Source organism: Sceloporus occidentalis, unplaced genomic scaffold, assembly GCF_023333645.1.
Source record: "Sceloporus occidentalis isolate IW3139 unplaced genomic scaffold, rSceOcc1.0.p SCAF_1, whole genome shotgun sequence".
NCBI classification, from domain to species: Eukaryota; Metazoa; Chordata; class Lepidosauria; order Squamata; family Phrynosomatidae; genus Sceloporus; species Sceloporus occidentalis.
The window spans coordinates 316028157-316049198 of NW_028316981.1; the positions used below are offsets into that span (position 1 = coordinate 316028157).

The 21042-nt window shown below is 40.7% G+C and overlaps 1 protein-coding gene and 2 non-coding genes across 8 annotated transcripts in view; all 3 read right to left on the reverse strand.

Annotated features, from left to right (window-relative positions):
- LOC149324245 (ubiquitin-associated protein 2-like) overlaps window positions 1–21042 on the reverse strand; it is a 120080-nt gene that overhangs the window by 33401 nt on the left and 65637 nt on the right. For all 6 annotated transcript variants that reach the window (XM_089498007.1, XM_089498005.1, XM_089498006.1 and 3 more), the window contains 8 exons: window positions 18355–18422; window positions 16154–16343; window positions 14091–14304; window positions 12925–13196; window positions 9919–10091; window positions 6615–6825; window positions 5516–5555; window positions 725–914 (listed from right to left, as the gene is read on the reverse strand). In XM_089498007.1, coding sequence (XP_089354133.1) covers window positions 725–914; window positions 5516–5555; window positions 6615–6825; window positions 9919–10091; window positions 12925–13196; window positions 14091–14304; window positions 16154–16343; window positions 18355–18422 — 1358 coding nt within the window. The remainder of the gene's footprint in view (window positions 1–724; window positions 915–5515; window positions 5556–6614; window positions 6826–9918; window positions 10092–12924; window positions 13197–14090; window positions 14305–16153; window positions 16344–18354; window positions 18423–21042) is intronic.
- Window positions 4356–4439, reverse strand: LOC149324247 (small nucleolar RNA SNORD121A). The gene has a single exon (XR_016279499.1). It is a non-coding gene; the product is annotated as a small nucleolar RNA SNORD121A (small nucleolar RNA).
- LOC149324248 (small nucleolar RNA SNORD121A) lies at window positions 15741–15826 on the reverse strand. The gene has a single exon (XR_016279498.1). It is a non-coding gene; the product is annotated as a small nucleolar RNA SNORD121A (small nucleolar RNA).

The following is a 21042-nucleotide window of genomic DNA, read 5'->3' on the forward strand; positions in this document are numbered from 1 at the left end:
TCGTAATTTAAACATCCACATGTTGAGAAATGCTATACTAGCACTACATAACCTCCATGGCAGACTAGCAACATTGTGCAACACATGTTAAGGATTGAGTGCTGTTGTGTATTTGCAGTTGCACTTCTTCCACTTTCAGCAGAATATGTCTGCTGCATTATGGTAAATAATTTGTCCTGCATTGTATGTCACTAATACAATGCACCAGCCAAAGATCTCTAAACCAACCAAGCATGCAGTGGCGATGCTGGGGCTTGCAGCTATGCCTGTGTCCCACCCCAATTTAGTTCTAGTCTCACTGCACACAAACACTTGCACAGAACTGTATATCTGTGCAAAGCTAGTAATTTCAAGGGTCAGACCATCATCATAATCATCATCATCATCATCATTATTATTATTATTATTATCATCACCATCATTTTTTATTTGTATAGTGCCATACATGGTATAAGACTAGAAGGCTTAGGCATGCTTCTTTTTTTGTTTTGATTAGCAGTGTCAAAAGAAATTGTGAGGCACATCTGTCTGTCTTATTGTTCATCTACAGTCTTTGGCAGGAAAAGGATGGATATATGTACACATATACACAAACAAAATTAAACCCCACAAAGCCACTTAAAGAAAGTGAAGGATATAGAAGCAAACACTATGAAGCTCAGTGCTCACATCCCCGCCCGGACCACTCTCTGTCATGGTCACCCCATAGCTCCTCCTGCTGTACCTGCTTAACTGGGTGAGTGAGCTGCTGGCCAAGTCATTTGACTGCGGCAAGCTGGGAAGTGGAGCTGTATGCGGGGGTGCCGAAGGGAGAAGCAAAGCAGGGGCAGCCGTGGTGCTAGGCAAGGAAGAGCCTTTGGCAGGTAGCGATGGAGGAGAGGTTTCTGTCTTAGACGCTGGAACTGTTGACGTAGCTGAAAAGGTGGGGAAAAGGCAATTCAGAGAAGGGCCTACACAGTACAATCCGGACTATGAACTGGACAGTGGGTGTTAAAAAGAGGAGGGAAAGAGAAAGAAAAACACATACAATCAATTGTGCCAATAAGAGGTTACAACTCTGCACAGCCCTTCTGCAAGAGAAATGCTAATAACTGACTGCTCTCTTCTTTTCTGCTAGTCCTCACCCATCTTCTAATACCAATCTGCCCAAATTCTAGGATCTCCAAGGAAGGGCCTTCTCTGTGGCAGCTCTTATACTCTGGAATGCCCTTCCTAGGAAGGCTAGGATGCCCCCGTCCTTCCTGTCTTTTCACCATCAAGTGAAGATATTTCTATTCCAACAGGCATCTGGGATCTGATTTTTTTTAATGTAATTTTTTTTCTGGTTCAGTGTTGTACTGTGTTTAACCTAGATTGACAGCTAGCCTCAGAAGAAGGCAAGGCTAAATCTCTTCTGAAAAATTCCTGCCAAGAAAACCAAAAGAGAGGGTCACCACTGGTCAAAGTTGACTTGAAGGCAATATAACAACATCCACAAGGCCTGAATCCACTCCTGGATTAACTAATACAAAAATGAGATTTGCTGATGTGGTCATTTCTGCTTCTTGCAAGACACTTGTAAAACAGCTGACCTCTTTAATGTGCTGTGTTTTATGACCAATTTCTATTCTCCGCCTCCCCCCGCCAATCTCCTAGACTACCTAACATAGTACTTCTCAGGTTATCTAATGTGGATGACTACATGTGCCAGGGATTGGTACCATATCTGAGTCCGTTGTCTGCAATTAATCTTTCTTTCCTTAAAGTCTTCCAGGGACCGGCAGGAGATTATGATTTAACTGACATAATCAAGGGGCCTAAAGTTAGATTCTTTCAAAAATGATTACTTCTGAGATTGCCAAATTTGCCATCCAAGGAAAAGCATTCTATTGTCTGCCGAATTCTGTATGTGTCTTAATCTCTGCATCTGATGAAATGGCTGGAAACAATGAAAGTTAGAAATTTCTTTTTCACTAACATGCTATGAATTTCGTTCTATCTTTTTAATCTTTGAGAGTGGCTTTTTGAAAAATCATTTGTCTAGAAACTGATTTTCCTCTGCAATAATCTGTCTTTAAATTCATTTGATTTTTCCTTCATATTGCCCGTTACTTTACTAAAACCCACTGCATTTAAATCTATATATTAAATAAACTTGTTTAATTGTGTGCTTGATATCAATAGTCTGACAATTAGATGCATTTGTAAATTTAGAGATTTCAGAATTCAGACAAATCAATACAAGAGGAATGGAAAAGGAGAAGTCAGTTTTCAAACTGTGATTCTCCAAGTAGGGGTTTTTCCCTCACCTCTTATGAACAACTGTGTACAGGAAAATAGTCAGAGAATTGATTCTGCCCTTCTTTCCCACCTCAGAATATTAACCCAAAAACATGACATTCGTTCATGATATCTGCCAACAAAAAAGATTCTGAATACAATTGTCCTGACAACCTGATAAAAATTCTGGACCAGTTCCTTTTTCACAGGACATGACCCTTGAGCCCAGATGGAGCATCTCTTCCCTTTCCAATGGACTAGACATGAATGACAAAATAGTTAATTGTAATTTAAGGTCTTATAGCATGCCTATTTTGTTAAATTTTGTTTGTTGTGATTCGTAAAATTGTTTTGTGTGTATATATGTAGGGGTGTGCGTGTATACATATAGAATTATTGAACACTTGAAATTTAATAAAATACACACAAAAAAGAGAAAGCTATTAGCCCAGCAAGCAGTCAGTGGCTCCAGTGTCAGTAGGATAGTGAATTCTCTCTAAACCTTAAAGTGGAGCAACTGCAGACAGTGGCAAGGACCCCATTTCCACAAACTGCCTTCTTGGCAGGTGGCACCAGCTACATTTCAGAACACCCAAAGCAACACAGTGTCACTTTCAGCCACCATTTTGGCTGACTTTTAAAATTTCTTCTTTGTTTTGGGGAGGTTTGGGCAGCTTTGAAGAGTAGTCAAGGGAAACGAACCATTATGGTTTTGGCACATTTTGGCTGGTCTGGGGATAAAATAACGTTACTCTGCTTGGGGGGAGTTTCAAGAGCTGCTCCTTCCCCAGTATAGGTGATGAACCTTTGCAACGGACAGGATTCAAATACCTTGCACAGCTCCTTCTACATTCAGACTAAAACCCAAAGTAGAACCATCACTCCACTGGATTAGGAACCACTAGTCACCAGTGCAGGCAACTTCAGCCAGAACTCCTCCCTGACCTAAGAGAGCTGGAAAAATCTGAGGTGCTCAGGAAACAGTTCCAGGGGTTGGAAGCTTTAGCAAAACTGACTTGCCTCCCTCCAACAAAACATCTGATTGATGAAACATCTGGGGTTCAAAATAATGGGCTGGATGAGGGAAAACAAACTCAAGCTGAATCCAGAGAAAACAGAGGTACTTGTGATAGGTACCCCAAGTCCAGGCAGGGAAATTTGTCATCCTGTCCTAGATGGGGTTACGCTCCCCCTAAAGGACAAAGTTCGCAGTCTGGGAGTACTCTTGGATTCATCCCTACATTTGTCATCACAGGTGGACATGATGGCCAAGAGTGCTTGGTACCAGCTCTGGCTGATAACGCCAGCTGTGGCCCTGTTTGGACCGAAAGGACCTTGAAACAGTAGTACACACACTGGTAACCTCTCATTTAGATTTCTGCAATGCGCTCTACATGGGGCTACCTTTGTACCAGGTTCGGAAGCTTCAGTTAGTTCAAAATGCTGCAGCCAGGCTGGTCACCGGAACATCCAGGGCAGACCATATAACCCCGGTATTAAAATCTCTTCACTGGCTGCCCATCAGCTTCCGGGCTCAATACAAAGTGTCGGTTATTACCTATAAAGCCCTACATGGCTTGGGCCCGAGCTACTTGAAGGAGCGCCTCCTCCCACACAATCCGCCCCACACTCTCAGAACATCAGGAAAACATCTATTAGAATGTCCGAGAGTGAGACTGTCAATAACTCACAAGAGATCATATACATCGACAGCACCAACTCTCTGGAACAATCTTCCTGACGGAATTCGAGTCTGCCCTACTTTGGATGCCTTCAAGAAGGCTCTGAAGACATATTTATTTCGATTAGCATACCCGTCTGACTCTCTGTAGTCACTATTCTTGATAGAATTGCATTTTAGTGACTGATAGATTTTTTACTGTGTTTTTATGCATTTTAATATTTGAAGATTATATATATATATATATATATATATATATATATATAAACTGAATGTAATTATATTCTTGATGTACACCGCTTTGATCATTGGAAAAGCGGTATGTAAATAAAGTTGTTGTTGTTATTGTTATTGTTATTGTTGTTATTATTATATCAGCCCTATTTTTTGACAAATACATTCCCTCTGGGACTTAGCAGAAAAGACTCAGGACATGAGATCTTCCACAGCATACTGTATCAGATATGTGCTTGGAAAGTGAACATCATAGTCTTTTCACTGTGCCTTGCCCAGCTTCATGGAGTCACTGAGTTATTCTAGCAAGAATCCCTTCCCTAAACAGCTTAACAAGCATATTAGTCCGGGATGTTTTCAATTTTTCTAGTGACAGCAAGACTGGAAATAACAAAATATTGGAAATCCTTGGAAGGATTTGGGATTGGACTGCATGGCCCTTGTGGACTCTTCCAACTCTATGATTCTATGACATTGGGGAATGGATAAACAGAATCTGGGAAATTGCACTGGCAGAAAAACCTATCAGAAATTTACAGGAAATAAAAGGAATTGATGCTACCAATGACTTTGCAGCAATTTGATATCACATTATAATTTTGCCATCAGACTTGGAACTGCTTATGGACACTTGATGAATTTTTGAAGAAACCTTTTCTAAATATGAACTGGTAATTAGGTTTGACTGCTACGTTATAATGAAATGCTTGGAAACAATTAGTTCATAACTATTTACAGGCATAGACACATTAGTCTGGAATATCAGTATGAAAGAGATCTTGTAGATCTGGTGTGTTAAAAGGTGTTACAAGATCCTTTTGTATAGTCATAGCTGTGGTACTTGTTAATGTTTTAGAAGTATTTTTATTTAAAGGATGCTGGTGAATGGATGCTTAGCTATGGGATCATTTCACAGCTTTCCAACAAGTGATACAGAGCTTACCAGTTTCTGAGTACAATTCAAATGATGACCTTTAAAGCTATACTAAAGCCCTAGATGGTTTGGGTCCACCTGAGGGACCTTCCCCATTCTATATCAGCCTGCCTGAACCCTCAGGTCTGGCCAAGCAGCTCCCTTCTGTGTCCCAGCTACAATGGAGGCACAAATGATAAGTATAAGAGAATTAAGATAGGGAAAAGAGAAATGTCCTGCTCATGCGTTATGACTGAACTGTGGGATTTTTTTCACCAACAGGCTGCACTGACACTCTCTTGGATGGTATTTTGGCTTGGCAGAGACCCTCCTCTTTAGTCAGGCATCTGTTTTTAAGGGCCCTTTCACACTGCACCATCACAACTGGTATTTAACTGTAAACACAGCAAATATTTTTTTGAACTTACTGTCAAGGGCCGGCTGCGTTCGGACACTGCCATGTCCATTCTGAAAGGCAAAGTAAAATAGCAGTGATTTAAGCTTTCTAAGAAGACCAGTTAAAAATGCAATCAAATGATCTTGTATGTCTATTCAAAAAGCTCCAATACAATCCCATTCATTACAGAAGGAATTCTGCTCAGCTTGTGCTCACATTTTGGATGTCATATGCTTAGCAAGGGGCAATACACCAGGGACAAACATTAAACAATACAGTTCACTAACTCAGAATGCCTAGCAGCACACTCAGAAAACTTAGATTAAAACGTGTGTAAAGATTTTAAGACTGCGTTCCTTATAACCAAATTTTATCTGAATAGGATTCCTCTTGTCCTATTCACTTTGAACAACCATTAGTCCAAGGATGGGCATAGTTAAGCCAGTGGACTGCATGTGGTCCTTGAACTCCATTTTTGTGACGGCTGAAACGCCCTCTCAATTCCCCTTCATTTTTAAGAAAAGGATAATTTTTGGTCCATTCTCCTCCAAAACCACATCAAAACCCTCCCAAACTCGTGAAAATGCCCTTACCCCATTCCCACAAGGATCTCAGAATCCTGGGCTATCCCAAAATACCTCAACTTCCTCTAAAATCCCTGTTAAAATGACACGTTGTCACTATATATTTAACAAACAATATGCATGCACACCCCTATGCACACATACAACTGTGCCCAATGTGCATCCATGCATAACACACAACTATTGGCAGAGGCACCACACATAGTCAACAGCACCACATAAGCAACTCAATGTCTGCAACCTTGAAGTGAATTCAGCCATTGGCATCAGATAAAAATGTCCAACCACTTTAATGGGGAAGGTACACAGGCAGCACAAAGACACAAGTACAGTTCCAGACATTATTTCAATTGGTATTATCGCACAAGCTGAAGTAAGATGTATGTCAACTGAGAAACCCTGAGCACTAAGAACTGAGTCTTAAGACAGCGTGACCAATAATGTGTACAAGGCTGCTGGCAGCAAATGAACCCTCAGGTACCCCTACTATCCCAGCAAGCTCTACTAGATAATTTCTGTGCTAAAGGCTTTATGTAGTCTCCTCACCGTGACAGCAGCGGGGGCTGGTTCTGTTGGAGGCACGGAACTTTGGTATGTTATCCTGCTGTGCACAGAGGCCTGGTCATAGGAGGAAGTAGTTGTTACAGGACTAGCGCTCTGGGAAGAGCAGCTGAGGCTGGCGGATGTGATGGCAGGGGTGGCATAGGTGGACTCCTGTACTGTATTGGACATTGGCAAAGAGGTATTCAAAGGATCACTGAAAAAAGTAAAAGTCATTTATCGTCATGGTCAATGTCGATTCAGATATCACCACGAAGCTAACCAAATTGCAGTAAATCTATTCTGAACTGGATACACAACAGACAATTTAAAGTTATAAAGAGTGAGCTTGACGACAACCATCAATGAGGAAGATTGTTGCCTCCAAGCTCAGGTTTGTGACTTCCCAGGGGCTCCTATTTTCTGCTGACCAGTTGAATACTTGACTCAGTTCAATAGGATCATGAAATTGTGTCCTTTAAAAGCATTTGATCAGTGCATTCTAAGCAACACACTTGGTTTGCTTATTGGAATTTATATATATTTAAAAATATTTTCAAGTCATGGGTGGCTGAATCAGTGGATAAAAAACCCAGTGGATACAGAGGGCCAACTGTACAATAATCTCTCGAGCACAACATTTTAAAAAAAGAAGTCAGCAACCGAAACAGGGCGAAAAGGAAGGAGGCACAGAGTCACAGAACTAGAAAGGGGCCACAAGGGTCATCTAGTGTAAGCCCATCCAATGCAGGAATAAACAGCTAAAGCACTCCTGAAAGGTGGTTGCCCAACATCTGTTTAAAGACCTCTAGAGGAGGGCCCACCATCCTCTGAGACAGTCCATTCCACAGCTGAACAGCTCTTACCAATAAGAGGTACTCCCTAATGTTTACCCAGAATACACACACACACACACACACACACACACACACACACACTGGGGCAAAAAAGTATTTAGTTAGCCACCAATTGTGCACGTTCTCCCACTTAAAAAGATGAGAGAGGCCTGTAATTGACATCATAGGTAGACCTCAACTATGAGAGACAAAATGAGAAAACAAATCCACACAATCACACTGTCTTGATTTGGAAAGAATTTATTTGCAAATTATGGTGGAAAATAAGTATTTGGTCAATATCAAAAGTTCATCTCAATACTTTGTTATATATCCTTTGTTGGCCATGACAGAGGTCAAACATTTCCTGTAAGTCTTCACAAGGTTGGCACACACTGTTGCTGGTATGTTGGCCCATTCCTCCATGCAGATCTCCTCTAGAGTAGTGATGTTTTGGGGCTGTTGCTGGGCAACACGGACTTTCAACTCTCTCCTAAGGTTTTCTATGGGGTTGAGATCTGGAGACTGGCTAGGCCACTCCAGGACCTTGAAACGCATCTTACAAAGCCACTCCTTCATTGCCCGGGCGGTGTGCTTGGGATTGTTGTCATGCTAAAAGTCCCAGCCACATTTCATCTTCAATGCCCTTGCTGATGGAAGGAGGTTTGCACTCAAAATCTCACAATACATGGCCCCATTCATTCTTTCCTGTACACAGATCAGTTGTCCTGGTCCCTTTGCAGAGAAACAGCCCCAAAGCATGATGTTGCCACCCCCATGCTTCACAGTAGCTATGGTGTTCTTTGGATGCAACTCGGCATTCTGTCTCCTCCAAACATGACGAGTTGTGTTTCTAGCAAACAGTTCTACTTTGGTTTCATCTGACCATATGACATTCTCCCAATCCTCTTCTGGATCATCCAAATGCTCTCTAGCAAACTTCAGACGGGCCTGGACATGTTCTGGCTTAAGCAGGGGAACACATCTGGCACTGCAGAATCTGAGTCCCTGGAGGCGTAGTGTGTTACTGATGGTAGCTTTTGTTACGTTGGTCCCAGCTCTCCGCAGGTCATTCACTAGGTCCCCCCGTGTGGTTCTGGGATTTTTGCTCACCGTTCTTGTGATCATTTTGACCCCACGGGGTGAGATCTTGCGTGGAGCCCCAGATTGAGGGCGTTGATCATTGGTCTTGTATGTCTTCCATTTTCTAATTATTGCTCCCACAGTTGATTTCTTCACACCAAGCTGCTCGCCTATTGCAGATTCAGTCTTCCCAGCCTGGTGCAGGTCTACAATGTTGTTTCTGGTGTCCTTTGACAGCTCTTTGGTCTTCACCATAATGGAGTTTGGAGTGTGACTGTTTGAGGTTGTGGACAGGGGTCTTTTATACTGGTAATGGGTTCAAACGGGTGCCATTAATACAGGTAATGAGTGGAGGGCAGAGGAGCCTCTTAAAGAAGTAGTTACAGGTCTGTGAGAGCCAGAAATCTCGCTTGTTTGACGGTGACCAAATATTTATTTTCCACCATAATTTGCAAATAAATTCTTTCCAAATCAAGACAAAGTGATTGTCTGCATTTGTTTTCTCATTTTGTCTCTCATAGTTGAGGTCTACCTATGATTTCAATTACAGGCCCCTCTCATCTTTTTAAGTGGGAGAACGTGCACAATTGGTGGCTGACTAAATACTTTTTTGCCCCACTGTATATTGGAGGAGACTAATTTGAATCCATTATTTTATGTCCTATACTCTTGTTCTTCTACATGATAACCCTTTAGGTATTTAAATATGTCACCTCTGTGTTCTCTTTTCCAAGTTAAACATACCCAGCTCCCAAAGGAGAACATGGTTTCTAGACCTTTTTGATGAAAAAATGGTCCTGAACACATTGCAGAAATAATCCAGTTTGAGACTGTTTTAACTGCCCTTGCTCAGTGCTAGGGGATCCTGGAAACTGTAGTTTATTGTGGCAACAGAGCTCTCTGACAGAGAAGGCTAAATATCTCACAAAACTACAGTTCCCAGAATTTCTAAGCAGGGCAGTTAAAGCAGTTTCAAACAGGATTATTTCTGCAGTGTGTTTTGGGCCAATGAAAACTGTTTTAGTAAAACCTTCAACCCCCCTCAATTATCATATTGTTCTGCTGTAAAACTGAGATTCAAATGGGTCAGGTGCAGTCAAAACCACAGACAGTCTAACGAGTTTGCATTTATTAGGGGGAGAAATAAGAGCAAGCTAATTTATTCACATGCACTGAACTCTTTTTTCCACCTGGTTTTCTAGGTAGCTCTTCCCAGGCAGCAAGGAATAAGTTAATTTGATTTTAATATCCCTTCTTGTTTCCTATAAGCACCCTTTCACTCTTTGGAGCCCATGGAACAAAACACCTTTATCGACTATGTATCTTCCTTGCCAAAACTCAAGATCAGTGAAAGGCAAATCAAGAGGGCAGAAGTGGAACAGCGTACATACTTCACGGGCTTTGTGTACAGGATGTTGTTGGGTGCTTGGTTGGTGTTCTCATAGCTTGAAGCAGATCCAAACTCAGAGAGAGAAGGCTCCAATCCAAACTCAAGAGCTCCAAACTGAACATTTAACCCTGACACATCAGTAGATCCAGGCATCTCCACAGCAGACGACGGGATCTGGAAATCAATAGCATGCTGTAAAGTAATGAAGTGTGCTCCAAGCGGAAAAATTTCATTTGCAGAGAAGCTGTTTATAACTACACTTGTCCCTCCATATTGGCTAGGCTTAGGGGTACAAGACCCCCATGAATGTGGAAAAACTGCAAATAACAAAAATACCATGTTTTTACCTGAGATGACACCTCTCTAGGAATCTCTAGGTCCTCCAGTGCAACTCTGTGGTCAATGTCCTACAGACACTGGCCATAGAACTGCCCTGGAGGAGCTACAAATGCCTAGTCGAGGATTCTCTCTAGGAATCTCTAGGTTTTTCAGTGCAACTTTCAGTTAAAGTTGACCACAGAGTTGCACTGGAGGACGTAGATATTCCTAGAGATAACATGTTAATCAAATCTGTGAATCATCAAATCCGCAAATATCAAAGCCACAAATATGGAGAGAGGAGTGTATTATTAGTAGTATATTTATTTATATTCCGCCTTTCCCTTAGATTGGGACTCAAAGCAGCTTACAACAATTAAAAAATATTGTTCAAACTCCATAAAATACAAAAGTTACACAACAATTAAACTATTGGGAAAAAATTAAAACCAGGTAAAAACATGTATTAAAACACACACAGTGATTAACAATATCCAATGCATTGTGTAAGATGGGCTTTATATCATTTGCCAACAGAGAGGTACTATCTATTTATTTTAAGTTTTGCTCATTTAAAGCATTAGTATCCTGCCTTTAACAGAGTTCTAAAGATAGTAACACAGAAAAGAAGTCTAACTCCATGATATTCAACATATGCGCATACACAAACACACAGAAATAAATGCCTGAAAGCAGGAAAACAAAGCAGCAGTTAGCAGAAGAACAACAAAACTAGCAGACAGAATAAAATGATACTTGGCCCACTAAAAGCTCTGGAAAAAAAGTAGGCTCAACCGGGCACTAAACAGTAACAGAGAGGCAAGGAATTTCATAGTTAGGACATCACCAGAGAGAAAAGTCTCCTATTGCAACTGTTTAGGGGTACATAGTGGTGGTTCCTCTCAAAATCTCAAAACAGACAGGCCATTTCATGCAAGAATGCAAGATTCTTCAGATATTCTGTCTCCAAGACCTGCCTTGTGCACCAGAACAGGAACTGTAACTTGTAAAAGCAGCAGGATGACTTGATCACAGATCTAAAGAGGCCCTGGCTTTTTTTTTAGTTAAAAAAATATATTATACAAATTATAACAGCAAAACGAAAACTCAAAATACAAAGAGTCACTTCATAATCATCATATCAACTACTGTATATGCATGCATAAGCCTAGAAATTTAGGTCAAAAAATTGACCCCAAAAACCTAAGTTGACTTATCCATGGGTCAATGTGAGTATTGTATCTTAACTCTTATTTAAAAGAAGGAACCATTGCCTGGAAGCACCTATCACCTCTTCTCTCTCATCCATCCAGCTTTAAGAGGGAGCACAAAGAGTTAAGGCTGCTGGAATTTTGTACATTCTCTGACATTGTATTCCTTTGCTTCATCATTTAGATCCTTTCTATATGCCCTTAAATTTTACCCTTGACTTATGCACGGATCTTATCAAAATCCATAATTTTGGCCCCAAAAAGTTGCCCTCGACTTATACATGAGGTCGATCTATAGTCAAGTATATACGGTATTATCAATAGTCTTCTAGATCTGCTATGGAAAGGGGAGAATATCAATTTGTGGCGCTTCTTGGTCTTTTGGCTAAGATCAAATATAGGCTCTGGCTTTTATTAATGCATTTTCCTTGCTACCAACCAGTGGGGCTTATACAGACTCAGTAAAACTGAATGCCACAGTACACAAAACAAGCAAGGGTCACAAGAAAAGTCCACAGGCATTTCTAAACTGCTTTGTATAGAATCCCTGGAAAAATATCAAACTGCCATATTTTGAATATCCTAAATATTCCCAAATTGGTACACAGAATATTATGGTGTGTACACAACTCAAACTGCTCCATATTTCAAGCTGCATGTACAGCTCTGCTACATTAAAGTGGATGCAAGAAGGTATCATTACTGATCGGTCATCACCTCATATCACTTCAGTAATCTATGCAGCATCTCACAGTTAACAAATTAAAGCATTAGCTCTCAGCTACATAAACTAGTACAATCTTACACCAAAATGTGGGTTTTTCCCATTCCATAACAAGACTTCTGATTGTGCAACTTTGTCAAATCTGTGTTCATATAAGGCATATTTCAATCAATGTGGCTTTTAGTGCCTGTTTATCGAACCATTTCCTGTATTGCTATGTACTGTATATGTATTATCCTACTTGAGAGTATGTATTTTCCCTGGAAGAAGATTAACCATCCATTATGAAGCCAAGCCCTCCCTCCAGTCCATCTGCCTTGGTCCAGGCCTTGGAGGTAGAGAGGAATTGCTGGACCTCTTACCCTTCCCCTCCACCACTCTCTTCTCCTTCTATGTCATGTCTTTTTAGATTGGAAGCCCGAGGGCAGGGAACCGTCTAACTAAAAATATTGTATGTACAGCGCTGTGTAAATTTACAGCGCTTCATAAATAAAGGTTAATAATAATAATAATAATAATAATAATAATATCTAAAAGCATAACTTTACTTCTGATGTTTTATATTTTTAAAATAACAAGACATAGAAGAGAGTTAAAAATGCAGTCATCTTCTGAACAATAAGCAATAGCTTCTGTGTAATTTTTTGTTATTTAAGCTAATTGCATTTATTAAATGAACTGGCGACTGAGCAGTATCCACTGACAATCTTCATCTACAGTCCTATTCTCAGCCTGCTCCTGCAGCATTACCCACCTTAGACACTGGGGGTATCCTCCGTTTGGGCGGCTTGACCTGTTTCTGCTGGGTTTGATGGGCAGGCGTGGACTGGCTATCCACAGACAGGCTGGGGAGGTGTAACATTTTGCTAACAGCTATTGAGGTATCCACGGGCGAAGACTCTCTGGCTTTGTGGGAGGTGAAAGATTCCAATCCTGGAGGAGGAGCAGCAGATGCCGGCTGCTGCTGTTGCTGCCGCTGTGTCAACTGACTCAGAACTGGGGACGGCTCAGGCTGGGATTTGAAATCTATGGACAATTAGCAACAGGGAAGGGGTCACAAATAAGATCATCCATTCCTGCAGTAAAAGCTTGGAAATATTTGTCTTTTTGTTTTGTTTTTTAATTTCCATATAATAAAATTACAATAACAACTTACATCACAAACATTTCCATCGTTGTTATTACATTGATATATTTTCTTCTTTAACCTCCATATTGTTCTTTCTTCTATACAGACTTTCCCCTCAAAACATAGAATTCTAACTAATACTCATAACATCAATACTTATTATGGCGAATTATATTATAAAATGTGTTCTTGCCCCCCCCTGCTCCATCATAACTCACTACTTTTATCTTTAATGTTAATTCATCAAACTTTTTGTTGGTTCAGTATTCGCTACCTCAACTTTTGATGGAGTCTTCTCCTTCTCAATGTCTTATTATTTCTCCCTTTGTTTGTTTTTAGAATTATATGCTTTCCTCTTTTTTACTTTTGTCACTTTTTAAAAGATTCTTGTTTGTTCCCCACCTTTCTTCACAGTATTCTATAACTGGAGACCACTCTGTTTCAATTTTCTGTATTGACCTGTTGTTGACCACAAAAGTTGGTCTGTCCATTTCTCTTATTTCACTAACTTTTTGTATCCAAACTTCAATTTGTAGAGGTTCTTCTAATTTCTGTCTTTTTGCTATTGTTAATCTCGCTGCTGTGATTAAGTAGAGTAATATTCGCCAGTGCTTGGAAATATTTGGGGTTACAACACTCTGCCCATCATGAATCAGGAGGATTTGGGGAGCTGTACGTGCAAAAACAAAACTTCCCAGCACTGTTTTTGTTCCAGCACTATTCACACTGTCAAACAGCTGAAGTTTTCCCCAATTTCCCCCTATTTCAGCGATGGCTCACTAGAGACTTACCAAATTGAGTGAGCATAGATGGCTGGGAAATGGAAGGTTTAACATCCCATGATGCTGTTGTGGTTGTAGAAACAGAGGAGTTTGTACTGAGAGCACCTTGTGAGGTAAATTGGCCCAAACCTGGTGATTTCAACTGCTCTAAAATCTGGGATCCAGAGGAATTAGCCAGTTTTGAAGTACCAAGTTCTCCAAATCCAGAACACAGTACTGAAGACTAGGGAGAAAGTAAGGTGGAGGGAAGAGAAAATATGGCTCAATAAATATACAGGTGTTGCACATCGTAATTACAATTATGCAGTATATTCTAATGTAACAAGTATATACAGTCAGCCCTCTAGATCCATGGATTCAACCATCCACAGCTTGAAAATAAAATTTCAAAAAGCAAACCTTGATTTTGTCACTTTATCTAAGGGACACACTAATTTACTATGCCACTGTATACAATGGTATTTGAACACCACGGATTTTGGTATCCACAGGGGGTCCTTGAACCAAACACAGAGCCCACTGTATAATTCATACAGAGTCAATGATAAATTACATTCAAATTGAAGGATAAAAAGGTTGAACTGAACTAGAAAATGGGTATTTCTAACAGCTAAGACTGGGAAAACTCTAGTATTTCTTCTCAGTCCAGCCTATCAATTGTGAGAATCCTGATGGTGTCATTATTTTCAGAAGATAAGTCTCATTTTTACATTATTGCCTGAGTTCTTTGAATCCTCCATTACATGATGCCTCTTTCATCTACTTATAGCATTAATTGTATTCAAATTTTAGAGCAATATTTTCATAGCTGATTTAGTTTTATTATTTGTGAGCTGCCTTGGGTCACACAGGAGAAAAGTGGCATATAAATGTGATTAATAAACAAACAACAGTAGACACACAAAGAATGCTTGCTATTTCTCATCCTTGTTTTCACCATGAGACATCCTGCCAAGAATATTCTCAACTGACTCAAGACTTTTTTTGCCCTTGGGGTTTTGTTTAGGTGCAGATTAATTTATGCAGAACACACTGTTCTCTGCATAAAAATCCTGCATTTTCTGCCAACAATTTCTATGGAAAGGCATCATAAAATGTGAAAAATCATTAAAAAATGTATAACAATTGTTATGACCTCATCCAACAGGGAGAAAACTTTTAGAAATATTGCCTCTTGTATGTGAATTATAAAATAAGTGAATATTTGCATCTTTAGCTCAGAGCTGTAGCACACAATAGAAAAAAGCTCGCATAAGATGAAACTGTTGCCGTTGTGTGCCTTCGAGTCATTTCTGACTTATAGTGACCTTAAGACAAAACTACCATGGGGTTTTCTTGGCAGAATTTGTTTGGTGGGAGGATTGCCCTTGCCTTCCTCTTAGGCTGAGAGATTGTGATTTGCTCAAAGTCACCCCATGGGTTTCCATGACTGAGTGGGAATTTGAATCCTGGTCTTCCAATGTCCTAATAAAACACTCAAAGAACTAAATGGACTGGCTCTTAAGATAAAATTACCAACAGGTAATGAATACAACTTCCATAGTCAGAAAGACAGAGAAAAGAGGAGCAACTGGGAAGAGAAAGGAGGAAGCTGTGTTAAACATGGTAAAATACTCCTCATTTATGAGAATTGTGATACCTGCAAAGCATTTTTTACAAGGCCAGAAGACTCAGGAACAGTTCATTTCCACATGCAGCAGTCAGATATGTGCTTGGAAAGAATACCACATCACGGTCTGCTGACCTGGAACTGCTCTGCACTTCATGAACAAAACATTCTGTATCTTAATTAATATGCAAAGAATGTTATCTGCTCTCTTCTCAAGAATCAATACAAGTAGGTCACTTCAGCTGCTGACAGGGAACAAGTCGGTAAGTCAAAGATGGACTCACCATGCAAAACTGCAAAGACAAAGGTTATCCTTCACAAGGACAGCTTCAGTTCTGCATCCCCAATATACAGTATTTCAGAACCACCTAATTTCGCTTTTGGAAACAAAAAGGAAACACCACAAATACTATTCAGCACATAGAGTGCTCAGCATTTTTAATAATCCAAAGGTCAACATTACCAGACTCTGTGGAGAATAGGAATTCACAGCACTTGTGTTACTGGCTCCCAAGGCCATCTGAGAGTTGTGTTGGGAGTTTGTGAAGACCAAAGCCTGCCCAAAGCTTTGTTGCTGGGGTGTCTCAAAGGAGTTTGCCTCAGTTTCTTGGCTAGATGTCACAGGCTTCTGAAGCAACGTCACCAGGTCAATACTGCACACAAAAGAGAATGTGTTAAGGAGAGTACTGGCACAAAGAAAGAAGAGGACAACAAATCACAACTTGGGAAGGATTCAAACTGAATCCAGGAATTCCTACTCGAGGCCAAAAAACAGTGCATCTCCTACATCTCCTGTATCCCCCACGTAGTGTCCCCACAAGCTCCTTTCTGACAATATTCACAGAGATTGTATGACTTTCCAAAATATACCCCAAGGTTAGAAATTTTTCAAAATGTTTCACTTTACTGGAGTGAGACCTAGCCAAATAGTGAAGCTGTTGTTATGGTTGCTGTGTATCTTCAAATCATTTCCAACTTATAGCAAGCTTAAGGTGAATGTATTATAAGGTTTCCTTGGAAGATTTGTTCAAAGGGGATTTGCCTTCATCTTCCTCTCAGAGTGTGACTTGTCCAAGGTCACCAAATGGGCTTCCATGGCCAAGTGGGGATTTGAACCTTGGCCTCCAGAGTTATAGTCCATCGCTGAAACCACTCCACCACACTGGCTCCTTTTCAAGGAAGACAAGCAATTAAAGTCTTGTCCAAAATCTATGAAAAAAGCCAAATCTACTTTGGGTACAGTGGACCATTCCCATCCATGGAGGTTCAGTTCCAGTCCCCGGCCCCAGATGGGAAAAATGTGGACAGTCACACCACATATTTTTCAATGAGCAGCAATATGCATGCATCCATCTCAGCATGCATGTGCCACCACTGAATAATATGGAGTGTGGTAATCCATAGGCAGTCAAATCCACAAATAGCTAGCCCGTGGATACAGCAGCCCTACTGTATTTTGAGTAAGTAAATCTCAACTTCTTTTTAGCTCATGGCTGTTTATGATGCTAGGCCAGAGCTGCATGCATGCATAGCCACAGATACATAGGTATACACACCCCAGTGACCCTCCTTTCTTGGACAGAAGGAATAGAGAGCATTTTTTCCATCACTTTGCAGTGAAAAAAAGAGCAATCTACACGACCACCTCTGTGGAAAGAAGCCTCTCTTTATTGTCTCTCCCAGGAATCCTGGTATAGACAGCTCTTTCCTCATTGATAGCAGCATGAGGGAATCAGGGAACCCAGTGGAATCCAGCAACTAAATCAGGGCACCCAGGTGGAGCAGCATATGGCCACAAACTGTGAAACCGATAGTGAGTTGTAGGTCATTTTCTACAGCCTCCATTTGGCCTGTAATACGTTTTTAAGAGTTAGGAGCCGGGAGCGGGAGGAGGGAGAATAGTAATGTCACAGGTATAGCAGCCTTACTTGTCAGGGTTAATAAAGTCCATACATCAAGGGAATACTAGGAATCTCAATAACTCTAGAGAACAACCAAGCAGCTCATGTCACCAACAGGAAAAGCAGGGGTCTTCTCAAGATCCCAGAGCAACTCATAGGTTTCTCCCAAGGAAAACACATCTGAACACATTTTAGGCCCCAGAAAGACACTAACAAATCCAGTTGTGAGGTAAGAGTCTTGACATAAACATTAGAACATGTGGGTAGCCCTTTTGTTCCTGAAGTGTTGGGCCAGTGCAAGTTCACCCCACCCCCAGCTGCTATACTGGTGTGCTAACAGTGAGGAAAATGGTAAAGCTCCTCTAGGCCACAGAGAATGCCCAAGAGCAACATGTAGCGTGCAGGATGTCTATGCTTTGCTGTATGTCAAAGTTTCAGAGGAGGCACATGTCTGTGTTGTGTATGACACAGAGAAAGCATATGCAGTGGACAGGGTATGTAATGTACACCTTCCCCAAACCAGTGAGTTGGGTGCTCCACTGCTTTAAAATGGATCACTTGTTTTTCCATATGCCTTCCATCTTCCTATCCTGGCACGCTAGCTCCTGTAACTAGCTACAATTTAATCAGTTTGCACAAACACTTACTGTATTTCACAGGTAGATTGTTTTTAAGAGTTGTTATTTTAGTCTTACAGGAGTAGAGGTGAGAGAATGGTCAAGGTTAAAGACCAAGACAGAAAGGAACAGAGCAAGCTATATACCTTTGGCCAGGAGCAACATGGTTCTCAGCTGGAACTGATGAAGCAGTGAAGACTTTTGTTTCTGAAAGCTGGGTGGGAACCCAGAGAGGAAAAGAGAAATTCTATATTAACCACTTCACACATTATTTTGGCAGGAGAAAATATATGCATAAAAATGCAAGAACTGGCATGCTGAGCAAGAACAAATAGTCTAATAATTGAGCCCAATTATATTGCCTTTAACTAGAGCTAGCTTGAAATCCTTTCATGAGAGACACAATAACATAAAGCAGAGGTTCTCATGCTTGATGATACATCACACACAACCCACACAGGATGTAGAGAACTGGCCCTGAGCAGTGTCTGGTTGAGAAACCACCTGGGAACTCAATATAAGTGGCACTGAGAAGAAAAGACAAGGATAAATATAGTAATCAAAGGAAACCACAAGAGAGAAACCTCTTATTTAAAATAGCACATAGGGTATTGTTAGGTGGGCCAAATACAGGAATGATCAAGTGGACCTTTCCATAAGCATCCCTTACCCCAACATTCTGAATGAGAAAACCCACACAGCCACAGTGTCCATTCAAGGCAGATCCTTAGACCCCACCTTTACAGTCTATGCTTCCAGAAACAGAAAGAGGCATATCACACTGTTTCTCTCCATGGTGATTATATTATGATGGTGTTTTATGGATATAGCATCCTTGCATACATGCTGATTTTCTTTAACATTCCAATTTAGTTCATGTATACCTAAAGTATGCACAATCCAGACTTGCTCTAGCTGGTCTAGGAAGGTTGTGTTTCTACCATGGAAAGTCCCCATCCAAGGAACAATCCAACTCACATGGATACTTGATTTAAGGAAGACAGAATGTGGGAAGCTACTGCACAGGCCAATCTGTTACACAGCCTGTACAGTACCTTTTCAGAAAAAGCTCAAGGCCCAGGACAATAAAACTATTTAAAATTAAGAAGAGTACACATAAACAGTCCAAAAACTTATTAAATAAGACAATAACTTAAAACACTTTTTAAAACACTGTGTATGTACAAGCTGAATTTTCAATCCCAAAGACTTTAATAAAAGCCATACATTCAACCTGAAACAAAAATGAAGGCAATGCTGATGCCAATTGGGCCTCTAAAGGGAGGGCATTCCATAACCTGGGTGTTACAAGAAAGAAAGCGTTCTATGTCTCATACTATATATTACTCCCACTGGTGGGAGATCTGGGAGGGCTTCTCTGGCAGACTTTGATGCTCAAGCAAGTGTACATACAGAGGGGGTGGGCAAGCTGTTACAGTGGACCCTTGTTATACGCTGGGGTTTGGTTCCAAGATCCCCCGTGGATAACAAAATCCATGGATGCTCAAGTCCCATTAAATATAATGACATAGCAAAATGGTATCCCTTATAAAAATGGAAAATCAAGGTTTGATATTTGAAATTTATACTTTTTTTGAACATTTTCAAACTGTGGATGCTTGAATCCATGTATAAAAAATCCATGTATAAGAAGGGCCGACTGTACTTCCAATTTTTAGAAAAGGCTTGTCCTGGGCCTAAAATGACACGACAAAACAACAACAAAAATCACACATAGAGGGCCTTCAGGGGCATTTGGGAAAGTAACTATTTTTAATTTTTTTGCTATGAGTGCAGTCCTCCAAGGTATCCTTGAGGACTAATGTAGCTTCCTGCGTATATGTGCCTTCAAGTCACCTGTTGACTTATGGTGACCCCATTAATTTCCTAGGGTTTCCTTAGGCAAGGAATCCTCAGAGGTGGATTTGTCAGTGTCAGACAAATAGCCTACAGCACGTGGGATTCATCAGCTGTCTCCCATCCAAGCGCTACCCAGGGCTGACCCTACTTAGTTTCCAAAATCAGACAGGATGTGGTGCCTTTAGGGTATTTAATGTGACCTCCAGTCTCTAAAAAATGCCCACTCCTAATACAGGGAGAGTTCAGTTATTGAGGTGTTAAGCCATTTAGGGTTTTTAGTATTATCATCAGAATCTTCAGTTCAGATCAGAAACTGTAGTAAAAGCCACAAGCTTCCTGAAGTTTCTTTCCAAGCTTTCTATCATTCTATTGTTCTGATTTTTGTAATTCATTCCCAGGGCTGCAAGAGCTTGATATTATGGCAATCTGGAAGGTCAATAAAGACAGTCCATGGCAATGATGTGTGCAGCAGCTGAAACGTTTTTTGTTACACGGAGACCCAGCAAGGTTTCTAGGAAGCAATTTAAGCTGTTTCTGAGTAGATGTCTAGGAGAGCTCAGTCATGGCACAACAGCAAAACAACAACAAAATCTCTCGCCAGTATATTGGCAACTTCCCTAAAACAAACAGCTGCTGACAAAATGTGGCTTCCAGTTGCTACACAGGAGTTGCATTACCACACTCCACCCCTCTTCGTGAGAATCATCTGCTCAAATACAACCTCAGGCCTGGGTTGTTGCTCTAAAGGTATCATTCATCAAACATACTAGGTATTCTAACAGAAAATCTTCTGAATTCAAAACTACTTGTCAATAGCAGATGCCAAGGACATTAGTCAACAGCTATTAGTTTCATTCTCCTGCTTGCCAAGTTTTTGAGCAGATAGTTTATGGTTCGATTAGCGCAATAATATTTCACTTCCAGCTACCTTTTCCATACTGTATGTGGCACATGGGGGGGGGGGCAGGAATTCT